The sequence below is a fragment of the Zerene cesonia genome, chromosome 23, assembly GCF_012273895.1.
Source record: "Zerene cesonia ecotype Mississippi chromosome 23, Zerene_cesonia_1.1, whole genome shotgun sequence".
Classification (NCBI taxonomy): domain Eukaryota; kingdom Metazoa; phylum Arthropoda; class Insecta; order Lepidoptera; family Pieridae; genus Zerene; species Zerene cesonia.
Window position 1 is genome coordinate 1,143,526 of NC_052124.1, and position 16,485 is coordinate 1,160,010.

General features: G+C 34.8%; 3 protein-coding genes across 3 annotated transcripts in view; 1 reads left to right on the top strand and 2 right to left on the bottom strand.

Annotated features, from left to right (window-relative positions):
* The window catches only part of LOC119836159 (microprocessor complex subunit DGCR8), an 8,067-nt gene extending 1,708 nt beyond the window's left edge, over positions 1 to 6,359 (bottom strand). The window contains exons 1-9 of the mRNA XM_038361413.1: positions 6,168 to 6,359; positions 4,089 to 4,343; positions 3,812 to 3,928; positions 3,238 to 3,380; positions 2,259 to 2,992; positions 1,927 to 2,036; positions 1,386 to 1,505; positions 679 to 857; positions 4 to 34 (exon numbers count right to left, since the gene is read on the bottom strand). Coding sequence (XP_038217341.1) covers positions 4 to 34; positions 679 to 857; positions 1,386 to 1,505; positions 1,927 to 2,036; positions 2,259 to 2,992; positions 3,238 to 3,380; positions 3,812 to 3,928; positions 4,089 to 4,332 — 1,678 coding nt within the window. The 5' untranslated portion in view covers positions 4,333 to 4,343; positions 6,168 to 6,359. The remainder of the gene's footprint in view (positions 1 to 3; positions 35 to 678; positions 858 to 1,385; positions 1,506 to 1,926; positions 2,037 to 2,258; positions 2,993 to 3,237; positions 3,381 to 3,811; positions 3,929 to 4,088; positions 4,344 to 6,167) is intronic.
* Positions 6,360 to 8,073: 1,714 nt separating this feature from the next.
* The window catches only part of LOC119836150 (glucose dehydrogenase [FAD, quinone]), a 30,811-nt gene continuing 22,399 nt past the window's right edge, over positions 8,074 to 16,485 (bottom strand). Inside the window, exons 3-11 of the mRNA XM_038361403.1 lie at positions 16,256 to 16,376; positions 15,431 to 15,576; positions 14,885 to 15,143; positions 13,971 to 14,232; positions 13,407 to 13,642; positions 12,870 to 13,113; positions 12,461 to 12,725; positions 12,111 to 12,248; positions 8,074 to 8,537 (exon numbers count right to left, since the gene is read on the bottom strand). Of these exons, the coding sequence (XP_038217331.1) occupies positions 8,451 to 8,537; positions 12,111 to 12,248; positions 12,461 to 12,725; positions 12,870 to 13,113; positions 13,407 to 13,642; positions 13,971 to 14,232; positions 14,885 to 15,143; positions 15,431 to 15,576; positions 16,256 to 16,376 (1,758 nt within the window). The 3' untranslated portion in view covers positions 8,074 to 8,450. The remainder of the gene's footprint in view (positions 8,538 to 12,110; positions 12,249 to 12,460; positions 12,726 to 12,869; positions 13,114 to 13,406; positions 13,643 to 13,970; positions 14,233 to 14,884; positions 15,144 to 15,430; positions 15,577 to 16,255; positions 16,377 to 16,485) is intronic.
* Positions 9,460 to 11,408, top strand: LOC119836151 (acetyl-CoA acetyltransferase, mitochondrial-like). The gene is made up of 3 exons (XM_038361404.1): positions 9,460 to 9,756; positions 10,110 to 11,034; positions 11,282 to 11,408. The coding sequence occupies exons 1-3, from the start codon at positions 9,586 to 9,588 to the stop codon at positions 11,374 to 11,376; spliced, it is 1,191 nt and encodes a 396-aa protein (XP_038217332.1). The 5' UTR covers positions 9,460 to 9,585; the 3' UTR covers positions 11,377 to 11,408.

A 16,485-nucleotide genomic window follows, 5' to 3' on the forward strand; every position in this document is an offset into this window, starting at 1 on the left:
TGCGGGGATCCTCCACACTCACGTAGTCAAAGAACTGGAAATTTCGATTTTTATAATAAATATTATTGTAATTGTTATTGATAATTTTTAAAATAACAATTGTTCCCTATGTGAAATAAATTAATCTTTAGAAAATCACTAGGATCGTCGAAATTCGACGCTTTGAGTCAAATGGCATAAGGAGTATTTCCCCCGAATATGTCGCAACTAAAAACACATTCTACAAATCTTTATTGTAATTTGAAAGCAGCTATACATTTTCGCATTATATCCAAAGAATAGAACATAATCGTTAACTGTGCGATCCTGGTTTCGATACACGATACACGTCTTAAAGCAGTAGTAATTCCAGTGTAAGTGATGACGTTAGAAGACCTATGTGGAAGACACAGGCTTTTTTATTTCATCGTCAGCAATGTAGATGGTGACTCTCCTGATGGTAAACGCTACGGCAGTAGCTGGCCAAGTGCGGGTTGGAAATATCACATGTCGTCGAACTTTTAATTCTTGGTCATGGCGATTTCCTCACAATGTTTTCCTTCACCGATTCGAGCCATGCTCACGTGCAGATAAATCAATTTATTTCTTGCACACGCGTCTGGTCTCAAACCCGCCACTCATCCATTGAAACCCAAGGTGCTGACGACTACTCTTTGTGTCGTATTAAAAAAAAAGTACCGAGAAATCCGGTTCGTTCGAGTTGGGCGCGGCGATCTCCTCATTCATCTCCGGTATGAGTATCTGTATGGAAGCCCGGGCCGCCGCCGCCTTGGCCTGCCGCTTGCTGCTGCCGTAGCCCACGCCGTACCGCATGTCGCCGATGAACACCGTCGCCTGGTACGGGTTGGACGCGTTCTCTGGAATCATTTGGGGATAAATTTCACTTCAAATGAACATACAGACACGCAGTCACTAAAGAAAGCACTAAGTCACTAAAGAAAACACGCAGTCACTTAAGAAAACACACAGTCACTGAAGAAAGAGTCAATCGAAATAAAGTTAATGCATGATTTTGATGTTATGTCAGATTCAATGTCAGTTGTACGGTTGTAGTATCTCTTATAAAGATCGAAGTAAGTGAATTCAAATTAGGCCTTTGCGTCATTAAAATAAGGTTCAATGTCAGTCAACACACATACAAGGCTTCTCTAATCCACAGTGCTAGCCGTAATCCGGTCGTACGTTAAATTAAATCAGGTTCTCACTTCTGTCCGGTGTTCCAAGACGCAAATACATTTTTATTTTAAAGCATTAAAATGCTCATAAATTAAAAAAATATATGTATTACTCATTCTTACGATGCACAAAATAATTCATTCACAATGTCATGTAATTGCATCCAACAATTACTATCATTTACAACAACACAAAGCAGTAATACATACCTAGTTGCGTAAACTCATACACAGGCTGTTTATGCAGCGCCCGATAAACATATTCATGGAAGACAGATAAATAGCACCGTCCGTTCATATTCATCACCCAGTCTCTTTTGCCTTTACCACCTGGAAAATTAAGTTATTTTTTATTTTTATTCAATTTTGAAATATATATTTACTATATAGTATTAATGACGCCTCCTGGGTACAGTGGTAAACGCGTGAGCGTAAAAAGCGGAGTTCCTGGGTTCCTGGGTTCGATTCCCGGTGGGGACAATAAAAAAAAAGTCTCGGTCTGGCAGGACACAGCAGGCTGATCACCTACTTGTCCATAAAGAAAATCGATCAGTGAAACAGATGTATATCATCTGCCCCGTGCCCCAGTAGGGGACACGGGACTTAACATATAGTACTAAGGAATAATTTATATATCCAATGGTGAAATAAATTTTGCAATTTAATGAGTAATTCATGCAATTACAGCATTCAAACAAACAAAGTCCTCAGCGTTATATTATTAGCATTGAAATATAGACTTGAAATTTACCATTTTCTTGTCCATTATTGGGTATTGTAATGAGCTTCGTTCCTTCCGGTAAAGTGGGATGTTGTAAGGCCTTTCGAGCTTTGGTGTATTTACGACGGTCCGCCCAACGCCTAGCAAAATAAATACATTAATACTTATTAACAAAAAAAAACCATCATTACTTACACTTTGGAGACTAAAAGTAACCTAAAATGGTTGTTTAAAATTAAGCAGGTTAAATTGCTTTGTTCTATCACAACTTGTTATATTATAAGATAATTATCTGTTAAACATCTATTTATCATATTTGCACATGTAAATATACACATAACCATAAAATCGATTAAACTTACTTAAACTGCATCACCTCCACTGTTTTAAATTGGAACAGTTTCTTACAATATTCATTTATTTGTTCATACGTTAGATGCTGTGTTTTCCAACTTGTATTAACGTTTTCTACTCTTGGAGGTGGCATGGCTACTCCTCCTGGCAGTATCACTGGTTGTATGTTTAACGGAATTTTTTCAGCATTCGTATCAGTATTTTCATCTCCTTCAGCTTTGCTCTCAGCATTACTTAAACTATCATTGCTCTCTACATTATTATTGGTGTTGCATTTAATATCTTGAGTTTCATTATCATAATTTGATTTAAATGCTTCATCGTTAATACTATTTGAGTCCTCTGTAATAGGCTGAATTTTAAATTCAATTTTCTCAGAACTTACTTCCCCAGCTTCACCTGCAGTAATATCATTAACATCATTACTAGATGTTTCCTTATTCCTGTTACATTCATCTTTACTACTATCTTGCATACTTCTTTTAAATGGACACACATTAGCATTCACTTCTATTTTAACTGAATCAATTGTCTTCTTTGATATGTCATATGGTTTGAAGGCCAACTTTTCATTTAACTTGTTTAATCCTTTACTAAGAGGCGTCTCCGTTTTTTTCACTTGAGCATTAGCAATTTCTATTTGCTCTTGTATTTTTTTATCTATTTCCTTTTGTTTTTCTTCTTCTTCTAAAGCTCTTCTATAGGCTAGGCATGGGATAGCACTAATTGGAATGTCGTGTCGCTGTAATGATATTGTCTATTAGAAACAGGCCAAATATGAGGTATTATTTCTTTACTAATTCATGTTCAAACAAAAGCTAAAGTACACAAAAGTACAATGCAAATTATTTATCTGGTGTTGTATTATATACTTACTATTAAAATTATCCAAATTGCTAAGATACAGTTTGTGCAAGGAGGCAAGAGTGGATATTATAATAAATTCCAACAATTTTTAAATATGTTACTTCAAAATCAATAATTTACCTGAATATTGCTTTTTCCAAGGCAATATGGTTTTGCTAGAGTGACTACACGACTGGGCCGGTGCATATATACGGGGATACCACTCATATGTCTAGCGCAGATCCAATCTAAGGGCAGAACCTCAAAAGGGTTTATACCCTTTTCTGTAAAAATAATGTCTATGTTAAAGTGTGGCTATGATTTGTTTTGTCTAGAAACACTTAATAATTTGTGTTATTTTGAGTGATTTACATTTTTTTTGTGTTAGAGAGGGCAACCACACTATCTAGGAATATTTGAAATCTAGAGATTTACAATGCAACTGCATGATATAATTTTAACTTAAAACTGAACTTTATTATAATTATAGTCATGTCATGTCATTCTAATAATTTGTATATTATCTAAGAATATTTACTACTAAGAATATTGAATACACAAAACCACATTTATGTACTAACTTATATGGCATGTGATGTATATAAGAATTAATAAGCTGTATTTTTTTCCTTGTTTCCCATATAATCTATAGAAAAAGCTATAGTATAAATAGATACTTGTCAAAATTTTAAATTTATCTTTAATTATATCTTACCTTCCATAATAATTTTGGACCGTAAGATATATGGTTTTTCTTTTGGTTTAGGAACACCTTTAAAATCTTCCGGTAAGTCTTCTTCCAGCATCTTCTCTATCTCTTCCTCGGGTATGTCTGGAGAATGTACATACAAAACAAATAATAGCCAAATTGATCAGTATTAATAACTAATAATATCCTGTTTTATCGCCTTTTAATACACTCTCAATTTATATGCACAATAATAATAACTAGAAAGACTCAAAAATTCTCTTATTATACTACAATACAATACCCTCAGAGGTGACCGAGCTGCCATCACTTGACTCATCATCAGATTTGACTTCGTCCAGAATTTTGAACTCCTTTAACTTCTGCAATTCCTCTTGCGTCACAAAGTTGTTGTACTTATCATCCATCACAAAATTATCATCATCAGCCTGAGTATCTTCCGTGAAATCTTGATTATCAACATCATTTACTACTGGAATTTCTAATTTCGCCTTTTTATTTGGCGGAATACCATTTACCTCACTCATGTTTATTCAACCTAAAAAAAGTACTAAGTTCAAACCTTTTTATTTCTTCCATTTTTTATATTGATTATACACTACCTGATTCATAGCTACTCCATCGTAACATTAAAAAGAAAACCATGAAATAAAATATTGAAATTATATTATCCACAAACCATTTTGCCTTTGCTGCGCATAAGAGTACGTTTGCTATAAGTTATTTGCACTATTCAATGCATAATGGCCACAAGAGTTTATACCGCCTCATTAATAATTAATAAAAAAATTTGTTATTGGGCCTAGCATCAAAAATGTGTTTTTAAGAAAAGCAAAATGGGCTAACATATGTTTAAAGATTGCTTTGTACTGTAGCTATGCTCATGCAATTGTGCCTAATTTTAAAAATAAATTTATAATCACAATATGCTCACTCATTTTATTTCAAATTTTACTTAGCCAGTTTAAGCTTTTCAAGCCTTAATTACTATGCACTGCATGTTCCTATATATTTAAAAGTTTTTTTTATAGGTATGTAATGTTTATTACAGTTCATTGCTCCAATACATCTTTTAACACTACAATAGTTGTACTGTGTGAGTTGTAATCAAATGAATACGCATAAAGAAAATGAAGAGTTAATAGGCTATGTTTATGTAGTTCCTTCTACAATATGCTGCTAGTAGGTCATGGGATTAAGTTTTATAAAGAAAGATGGAAGTATCAAAGAAGACATTTAATAATTTAAGGAATTATGTCTATATTTATGGTAATTGGTATATTGTTGTGGAATCTCAGAACTTCTTACACATCATTCATCTTAAAATGTTTCTGATAAAAATAGCAACATGTGGTAATTGATAATTAACGAAAAAGGATTTTTTTAAGGGGCTGATTACAATTGTATCAAATGCGAACCTTTTATATTTTAATTATTATTTAAAATATATAAATTTTTATTCACTTTTTTTATTAGAAAATTAAGTGAATAATATTTAATACTAGGTGCCTGATATAGACTGTGGTAATAAAAACAAAATGAAGCCTGTCACTCAGGAATAATACAGCTTTGAAATGGTGAAAGAGTTTTTGAAATCAGTTGATCAGTTTATTTATATGAATGTTTCCTCTTTTAGTATAGTCATATAATTGTACATAGGTACTCAGAATGTGTTACTATGAATAAAAGATATATAATTGTATGTCCTCACAGTTAGCCTTTAGAATGCTGCTGCTTAAATTTAAAAAGTCCAGGATTTATGTTATACATTGTTTATATTAGTTTATAAACAAAAATTAAGATCAATATGCACGACTATGTCACAGACAATAAAGATATAACAATATTGGATTGGGAGCTTATTACTTAATAAAAATTTAATTAAAAAATCCAATCAAGCATGTTACATGTTTATCAATGAGTTTCTAGGAAGCAATTATAAAATTCTTAAACCAACTATTATGCTATCACAACGAAATTTATGAAGAATATTCATAGAAAGTTGGCGAACATTTACACATGACGATAATTCTAAAAATCCATTGACAGCACACAATTGGATTTTTACCATCGTTAGATGTAAATGCGAGTAAATCATTACATCATTGTCGATCACAGATTAAGTCGAGGAATGTTGCAGGTTTGCAAGAGACTTGCTCCAACGTATAACAGAGCTAAGCCTTTTGTAAAACTGCTAGGTACAACAAAATGAACGATGCGGCCCCACGTTATTAGCTTCCATGCACGAATATGCAGCTGGAAGAAAACTTCTATGTCCATACTTCGCAAATACACATATCCGAAAAAAAATATACAATAGTCGTATAGAGAAATTATATTTCTTATAACTTATGAAACTAACCTGAACTCTATTCAGCTTACAGTCGTTTCTGATATAATCTTTGGATGTAAAAATGCTATAAAAATTATAACAGAAAAGACTTTACGTAGTATCTGCGGATTTATTTTAGATAGGAAGATCTGTTTCAATTTTTATTGATCAAATTCGGAATTACTCTGAACATGTACTATGTAGCAATTGTCAATTTTTGCAATTTACACTTTGTCGTTTCACTTTTTGAGTTTGACACACAGGTCTAATATAGTACCACAGAGTACATTGTTGTATATTAACTAACTAATACCACAGATAACGTTGGCAAACCACAGAGTACTCAGAAGTTTTCTTCATATATACACTCTGAGTATTCAGTATTGATACTACAAAATTTTACCAATCTACCACGAAACTGACAATGAGTACCTACCAACTATTTTTAAGTTAAAGTCAAGCTACAACTTCTGGCATTATATTTATTATTTATTTCTTTAAATTATTGTGGGGTACTTGAGTAGTAATTGTAATTTTTTTTTAATTGCATTGTAAATAATTGAATTTTATATCACACTAGCTGCGCCCCGCGGTTTCACCCGCGTATGTCCGTATCCCGTAGGAATATCGGGATAAATAGTTGGCCCTTATGTTATTCCAGTTGTCCAACCAAATTTCATTGTAATCTGTTCAGTAGTTTTTGCGTGAAAGAGCAACAAACACACACATAGCCTTACAAATTTTCGTATTTATAATAATAGTAATAGTAGCAGCAGGATTCGTAATTTACAATGCTTCAAACATTTTTCATACAACATCCCATATTATTATACCTCATAATGAACCAAAAGGCTGCGTCTCCGCTTTTGCTGCTCAAAACCCGAGATTATTAGACAGCACTCATTTTAAGATGCCCTTTATAATTAATATTTATAATTTCAATTATTATAATTAAGTAAAAAAATTGCAAAAACAATAATTAATTGACACTCACATTATCATTAAGCAAACATTAGATTAAGTCGAGACAGAGTAGACGACTAGTTTTAAAACATATTAAAGTACTTATAGACGCAAATAAGAATAAACAAACTCACGTCACACACGCACACATAAAAACAAACGCGCGCACACACACACACACACACGCATTTATAATTTTATTTTTACGCGTTGTTAAGCTTAAAATGAAGCACTTAAATTATGTTTGTATAAAACAAATGGAGAGGGGAATAAAATAATAAAAAAAGCGTTAGAGTAGTCACTTAAAAGTTTATTAAAAAATAGCACATGTGCTGGTAACATATTATATTTTGATACTAAAAAAAATTCACATAAAATACACGAAAAACTAGAACTAGAAAGAATAATTGTTAGATGTGGGAATAAATTAAAAAATATTTTTGTTACCTACTGTTGTTTACTGAAGATTTTTTATTAACATTGCAATGAATCGCCTGTAATTTATTATCCTACAATAGAAGAACACTAATAAATATCATTGAAAAACACACAACGAGTCAGTAATATGATATCTCATAATATCAGATGTCCAGCTAGGTATTGCTGATAGTAAACGTCTCTTAAAAAACGACAAAAATGTGTTGCGTTAAAAGTGCAGCAATTTTTAAAATAATAATAAATACAAATTATTTTAACGATTCATAATGTATAGACGCCTTATTATATTTATTATGGATAAACGCATGCATTAGGTAACATAATATAGTGGACTTTATCTACTCTGAATAGCCTGTAGAGGATAATATTTGCAGATGAAAAATATTCATTATTCATAATCATATACGCTTCTTAATAATGCCTTTTTAACAATAAAATAATATTAAATAGCAATCTGTTTAGAATTTAGGACTTCATAACGGATAAATTACATGATTTGATCAATATGTTGTACTTGTACCTACATCTTTTTTAATTTTGTTGAAAACTATAAATGACCTACTTGCTACACCTACTTATTGATTATGTAAGTATCTTACAACTACTTATACTAAAACATAGATAAATATCCTACTTCTATCGAGTATTTGTACAAGCATTTACATATTGTTTATCTCTAATTATAACCTACAATCTTACAATACTAAGACAACCTGGTGAAATAATTCTTATAAAATTTAAATTTTCTAATAAATAACCTGAAAAGAACTGGGGTTCCTTAATTGGTATGAAGCAGACCGTAGTAGTCCTTGCGTCACAAATATTCCGTTATATTTGAAACTTTCTACTAAAAACATATTGTTTCATACATAAATAATTACAATTTTATTGATACAGTTACTCTTAAATTAGTTATCGCCAGGGTTGCCAACCGGGATACCTGCTTTCACTAACACTAAGGATGTTTGAGATTCCTCCTTGGTCAGATTGATAAGGTATCTGAAAAAATAAAGTACTTTTACGTGAAAGGTGTATTATTTTTTTTATTCTGTTGCACAATTGGTCATATAAAATATACAATTTTCGCGAATGAAGTGTTAAGCGGAAATTAAAACGGTTATGTCGCAAAGGAAATCGTAATTACGTTTGTACGAACAAACGACTTAGCGGGGCTTCTTATTAGGAGCTCTGATGGCGCAGTTACAATAAACGATGCCTATGGATTCTAAGGCAATGTTCACAAGCGCAGGCACATATTATTTGCATGTGTTGGTACTATTTGAATACTTTATTATTGATTATAACAATTCTATAGTTACACTCATCACTTGTAATATTAGTAATATTGCAAAGGTAATTGTAGAATTAATTATTGAAAGGTCTACCATATAATAAAGACTATGGCGATGGTAAGGACGCTTCCTATGTTGGTATCTACTCATAGTTATATCTTCTAAACCTATATAAGAAGTGTTATTTATACCCTTGTAACTCAATAACGGCTGAGCGGATTTCAACAATTTTTAGCTTGTCACCTACTTGTCTCAATTAAAACTCTAAATAAAGGCCTAGTCTGGTCGAGAAACTACTTATTTATAAATAAATATCAAATTTTCATTAATTTCCCAAAATATTTCGTTTAAATTTTCTAAATTCAACGACGGTCGATATTACTCATAAATCAATCACTATTATAGAGGATGATTTAAGAAGATAACTTTAAGGATTGTCTGGTAGAGATCGCTACCTAGCGATAAGGTGGCCTTTAGCTAAGTTTTTAAATGTATTATTTGCCTTTCATCTTTAGCATTGTCATTGAATTTCATACAATTTCAAACTAATAATTGTAATTTACTATTTTTCTGTATATAAATCACTCATGTAAACGCAATCTTAGATTGCATCATTCGCGTTCGTAAATAGCATCTAATACGTTTATTGATCATTGTTCTGTGAACAGAATCAGTTTACTCTCTTAGAATTATAAATCGAACAGAATATATCGGGTTTTAACAGCGTAACAGTTTCTATAATAAAAATAAAAGTCATGATGTCCACAAATATTGCGTTAAACGAAGTTGTGGTAGTGTCTGCAGTGAGAACACCTATAGGATCGTTTAGAGGAAGTCTGGCCAGTTTATCAGCTACAGAATTAGGTGGTGTTGCTGTGAAGGCAGCTGTAGAACGAGCAGGTATAGCGAAAGAAGAAGTCAAAGAGGTGAGTAATTTTTATGGATATCAATTATCATAAATAGAGTCAAAGTTGAAAATTTTATGATATAGAATCGTATGAAGAAAATAAGATTTAGAGAAAATACTGATGAACCGTTGATATTTTGTCAAAATAAAATTTCTTTATGCTTATTTAATAAAATGTTGAGTAATTAACACAATTACATGCAACATTCTTGAGAAATGACGATGTTATTAACAGATAATAACCTGATAAGCAGTAAAGAGCCTCTATTGTACTAAATCAAATACGAATGCATTAAAAATTTTACATTATACGATTCATCCTTACCGTCCGCACTTTAAGATTGAAAATAAAAGTCCGTATAACTTTTCCAGGTTTACATGGGAAATGTTTGTTCTGCTTATCTTGGACAGTCACCAGCAAGACAAGCCGCTATATTTGGTGGCCTACCAACAAGCACAATTTGTACGACTGTTAATAAAGTTTGCTCATCAGGCTTAAAATCTGTATTGATTGCTACCCAATGTTTGCAAACTGGAACTCAAGACGTCGTGATAGCTGGTGGTATGGAATCCATGTCGAACATTCCTTTCTATTTAAAAAGAGGAGAAATAGCTTACGGTGGAACGCAATTAGTTGACGGAATATTATACGACGGTCTGACTGATGTGTACAATCAAATACATATGGGCAATTGCGGTGAACATATCGCTAAAAAGTTCAATATATCAAAAGAAGAACAAGACGAACACGCAATAAACAGCTACCGAAAAACAGAAGCCGCATATAAAGATAAGGTTTTTGATGCTGAACTAGTGCCTGTACGTGTACCACAAAAACGAGGGAAGGATATAGTATTTGCTGAAGATGAAGAACATAAAAGAATAAATTACGAAACGTTCAAAAATCTACAGCCAGCCTTCGAAAAAGAGAATGGGACAATAACAGCTGGTAATGCAGCAGCGTTAAACGATGGCGCAGCTGCTATTGTTATGATGACTGGTGATGCTGCAAGAAAATTACAATTGAAACCGCTTGCTCGTATCCTTGGATATGCTGACGGAGAATGTGACCCTATTGAATTTCCAATAGCCCCATCGATTGCTATATCGAAGCTTTTAGAAAAAACTGGACTTAAAGCGAGCGAAATAGACCTCTGGGAAATCAATGAACCTTTTAGCGTAGTTGCTATTGCTAATCAAAGACTCTTAAGTATAGATTCAAATAAAATTAATGTTCACGGAAGTGCCGTTAGCTTAGGTCATCCGATTGGGATGTCTGGATCGAGGTTGGTTGCACATCTGTGTCATTTAGAAATTAAAAACTTTTCAACGGATTTTAAACGCGATTTATTCATTATATTATTAACCCGACGTTTCGAACACTTTACAGCGAGCGTGGTCACGGGGAGACTGACCACGCTCGCTGTAAAGTGTTCGAAACGTCGGGTTAATAATATAATGAATAAATCGCGTTTAAAATCCGTTGAAAAGTTTTTAATTTCTAAATGTATAATACTCGCGTGAAACCAAACACAAGAAAATACATCTGTGTCATGTTATGAAGGAAGGTCAAAAAGGTGTAGCTACTACTTGTAATGGTGGTGGTGGCGCCTCTGCTATTATGATTGAAAAGTTGTGAATGCAGAGAAGATCATTTTTTAATGATGAAGTCAAAATGTTGGCAACAGTATTGTAAGCCTTTGCACAGATTATATATTGTATAGTGTCTAATGTGCCAGTTATTTTAGTTATTCTGGAATTAGAACGACTTCTAACAATTTTATAATGTTTAATTGTTGTTGTTTCTGTGGCTTCTGACAATTTTACAATATTATAATGTATTGATCACTTTTAATATCGTGTATATAAGTGTAATTTCCTTTATAAAATAAATTATCTTACCAAATAGCATATTTTTTTAATAAATTGGCGTGAAATTGTAGCATGCTACGTTATTTCGTTCGAACAGTCAGATTCATTCATGTCCTTAATCCTTTCCTTTTGCTTTACCCCTTAAAACGGGCAATGAACATTTGCTGTGGTAGCAAAAGTTCATGAGCTATGGGCCGTGTTAATCGTGCTCAGTCGTCCGATATGACATAAATTGTTATAATATTAATAGTTACGTATATTTATAGTCAACTCGCACTAGGTCAAGATGGTGGATTATAGCCTAAACGCTCACAAGAGACCTGTGTCCCAGTAGTGGGAACATATATAGGCTGACGAAGATGATATTTAAAGCAAGACCTTAGCATAATGATCGCCGTGGCTATCCCTGTGAATGTTCATGGGCGGTGGTGATCGCATACCATCAGGTGAACCACCAGCTCTGTCGGGCGCTTATAGCGCACAAAAGGAGCGGAAGCTGACCTGGTGCGGCAGCCAGCGGCGCTTGATGAAGTCAGCGGCGCGCTCGCCGATCATGACGGCCGGCGCGTTCGTGTTGCCGGACGGCGCGCGCGGCATCACGCTCGCGTCCGCCACGCGCAGCCGGTCGATGCCCTGCACCTGTGGGGAACACCAGGATGTGGTTGGTCAGTCTTTTCTAACCTGGTCCATAAACCTATATCAGCAACATAATCTTCCTTAGTCTTGTCTATGTTATCTTAATTTTTTTAAGTGTCTAGATTAAAAAATCTATATATTTAAAAATAAATGGCTGTTTTTTTCTCTTTCTTCCCTATGCCTAGATTCTCCTCTGCAGGGGACAGCACACCCACCTGCAGCAGCGGGTCGACGCAGGCGAGCGCGTCGGCGCGCGGCCCCATGCGGCACGAGCCCGCCTGGTGGTTCTCGGGGCCGGTGCGCACGCGCACGGCGCACTCCCAGTACGCGTCGCAGCCGAAGCGGTACCGCTCGCAGCCCGCCACGGGCGTCTTGTCCAGCTTCATGCCGTAGCGCTTCAGCGCCTCCGTCTCTGACAGTTTGATCGCGAACTTTATGCCCTCGATCAGAACTTTCACGTCGTCCGGGTGCGTGAGGTAGCTGGAAATAGGCATTCGTTTAACTTTTAGACAAAACATTATGTTATAAAGGGATTGAGCTCGCTAAATCCTTTATAATATAAGGAAGATTTAAAAGTTTAATTATATACTGTATCTTTAATAAAACAGTTAAATGACTACTAACTTGGCATAAATCTTTGGATGCGCAAATGGATCTGCACTGGCTATCTCAATCCTGCCCCTGCTCTTGGGCCGCAGAACAGCTGGAAACATCTGGATGCTTCTAGAACCGTCTCCAAGCTTCTCCCCCACCATGCCCGTCTTGGCGCAGTCTGCGAGGAAACCGCCGAAGAACATTTGGATATCCGGGTTGTCCTCTTCGGGATTCGCATATTTGGTATTTATAAATGCTGTCACTTCGGATATTCCTGGAATAAATAATTGGGAAACATTGAATTTGTGATTTGAGATTATAAACGGGAAACAAATAAACGGTATAGCTAATAATAGTTTAAAAAAGCTGCTATTTTATAGTACTTTTATCCCGTTAAATTATGTTTAAATTATGTTAGATTGTCTTTTTATTCTATTAAAAATTACGTCAAGGAACATATTCTAAAAAAGTAATTTGAAATCAGGGAATTTAATATTGGTCCCTAACAGACCTAAATTCAATGTTTATTGTATTTAGTACAACAATAACAAAGAAGTTCAAACCAACCTGTCCCAGACATAAGTCCATCTCTAAACAGCAGATACTCCATAGCGGTAGCCCAGTTCAAAGGCGCGGTGTTATTATCATTCATCGTGAAGCTCAAGAAATGGGTAACATGGTTGTGAAGATTTTGACCAACTCCAGGAAGTTTATGGACGAGTGGAACTCCCGCTCGTGCGAGAACCTCGGGGTCTCCTACACCACTGAGCTGTAGGATCTGAGGGGTCGCTACTGCACCGCCACTGGAATTGGTACAAAGGGAATTCATGATTTTAATGTTAGGTTGAGATGCAAATGGGATCTGTGAAATTATGGATAGATAAAATAGATATTGGCGACGGACATAGTCTATTTGAAAATAAGTAAGTTTATTTATTTACTGTTACAAATTTATGTCTTTTTCTTAAAAATATTAAATTGAGACATAAATAGGATATTAATCAATGAATTCAGATTAAATGTATCTAAAATTAAGCAGAACATTTTGGACGTCAAAGCGGATGACTAAAAATATCATTTCAATAACATTAACAATAACAAATTGAACCCTTGTTAAAAGCTTACACGCACCTCAATATAATTTCATTATTGGCGAAGATGACTTCGGTGCCTCCGAAGCTGTTTCTCACTTCCACAGCATACGCCTGGCGAGTGGTCTGGTTGATGAGGACCCTAGTGACGGTGGCGTTCAGCATCACGTGCAGGTTGGGGCGGCGTCGCGCGGGACGGAGGAACGCGCGCGCCACGCTCAGGCGGGACCCGTTGCGGTTGGTCGTCTGCGCGATGGAGAAGCCCGTGTGGATCTCGCCGTTTAGATCACGAACTTGGTAACCTTGTTGAAAATATTTACTTTAGAAATACGAGATTTTAACGGATTTTATACGCGATTTTAATGTATTTAATATCACGAGAAGAAGACAAGACGAGCACAATGGACTTATTATTAAGTTGTTGTATGATATTTGATTAATAAGGACGTTTCGAACGCTTTATAGAGAGCGTGGTCATGGGGATTCTTGACGGTCGTACAAAAATTGTTGTACCTCCTACAACGGTTGATTGATTGATTGATTTAAGTAGATAAGAAGGTAAGTGCAAAGATAGAATAAAGAGTGGAGCGTCAAAGGACTGTTTAGAATAGTGAAGATTTTATGGGTTGTGTCATTAGCCGGTCACGGCTATTGTCAAAACTAATAAAATTTCGTGCAATAGTCCATAACTAATACCATAATTTGGCCAATCATTTTGATTTTTAGTCGTTAACGTAACACTAGCACACAATCTTGTCAATAACACTCGCAAGACAATAAATCATTAGAAAAGATTTAATAAAAAAAAAAAACAAAGAAACCACTAACATATCACATTTTCCTAAGATTCAAGTGGTACAATAATGAACCGGTGGTGCAAGGTTCAATGCAACCCTATTCCATATCTTCTGTAACGAGAGTTTTGGATAACTGAATACAAATCAAATAACTTACCAAGTTCCTCTCCAGCTTTCAACAAACTCTGACTGAGCGGTGGATGGTAGGGAAACTGTGACACGGTGAGCGGTCCACCAGTGCCATGGTAACCTTTATCCATTTCCTCAACTTGTTTATTATCCTCTGACTTCATGAAATACGGTAGAACTTCTTCATAAGACCACCCTTCGTTGCCAGCTGCTGCCCATTCGTCATAGTCATGTCTGGATCCTCTTATATACATCATACCGTTCATTACTGATGTACCACCTAAAACCTGAAGGTGAAACTTAATTAGTCATAATATGATAAAAAAAGTATCAAAATATGAAGTGAGAATTATTACAAGGTCAAAATATTCCTTTTTCACAGATAAATTTATATGTAGATAGATTTAGGGTTAGAAAAAAGAAGATAAACAAACTTTGAGCTATATTAATAAGCAATAATAATTCTCATATGATTTCCAAACAAATAGTTTCACAATATCTTGCCATAATAATTGAAAAAAGCCCTGTCCACCATAAAATATAAGTTTTAAGAATTGATATTATCCACACTTACTTTTCCCCTCGGCCAATAACATTTCCTTTCTTTTTCACCCAGACACGCGGCTTGCTCTGGTTCCGTGTGATAACCCCAGTCTATGCTCGATCCGATAAAGTTCAAAAACATGGAGGGCACTTGGGTCCCGGTTGGCTCATCGAATCCTATAATAATAGATATTCTACTAATGTAACATTATTCAAAGCAATTATTCGCTAAAATGGCATAAATATGTGACTTCCTAGTCTATTCCTTCTATTTTATCCCTACCTACTACTATTAAAGAGGCACTATCCCTGCGAATGTTCATTGGCGGTGGACATCGCTTACCATCAAGTGAAACACCAGCTCTTTGCCCGCTATGACACAAAAAAAAATAAAAGCTTTAATACTTTTAAAAGTTCACCTGAATCACGAAGAATTTACGACGTTATTAAAATATTCAGATTTAACTTATTGAATCATAAAATTTGATCAAAACTAAATGACCTACTTACTATTTTGTACTAAATCAGTTTCGAAAAAAAAGTTTTTCATTTCTTTCACATGAAACTCTTATATATATCATGCTAGCTTTTGCCCGCGGCTTCGCACGTGTTAAATTTGGAGTAGTTTAATAGGTGTTCTATTTCAAAAAACTCCATCAAAATCCGTTGCGTAGTTTTAAAGATTTAAGCATACATAGAGACATAGGGACAGAGAAGGCGACTTTGTTTTATACTATGTAGTGATGACTCATAATTCGTGTATTTATTATCACCATCGTCAGTCTCTATAGGTAATATGTTAACACTGTATTGACACGGGCCTCTTATGAGGGGTTAGGCCATACACCATCCTTACCGGCTTCTAATAACAGAACTCTCCACTCAGGTACTTCTGACAGTCTGGCGGCCACCACGGAACCAGCTGACCCTCCACCGACCACGATGAAGTCATATACAGAGTCCATGTGACGACGATACTATAAAGACAAATATTTTATAAATTTTGGTTGAAAGATAAAATATATTACTGGAATTAAGGTTAAGAATACTTTTCTTCAAACAAGGCCACCGACGTTCTTGGTGGGA

Bases quoted from the DNA above. Each gene is read 5' to 3' on its own strand.
- LOC119836151 (XM_038361404.1), top strand. From the start codon at position 9,586: ATGATGTCCACAAATATTGCGTTAAACGAAGTTGTGGTAGTGTCTGCA. The intron at 9,757-10,109 runs GTGAGTAATTTT...TAACTTTTCCAG, and splicing joins CGAAAGAAGAAGTCAAAGAG to GTTTACATGGGAAATGTTTG. The intron at 11,035-11,281 runs ATCTGTGTCATT...ACAAGAAAATAC, and splicing joins TGGATCGAGGTTGGTTGCAC to ATCTGTGTCATGTTATGAAG.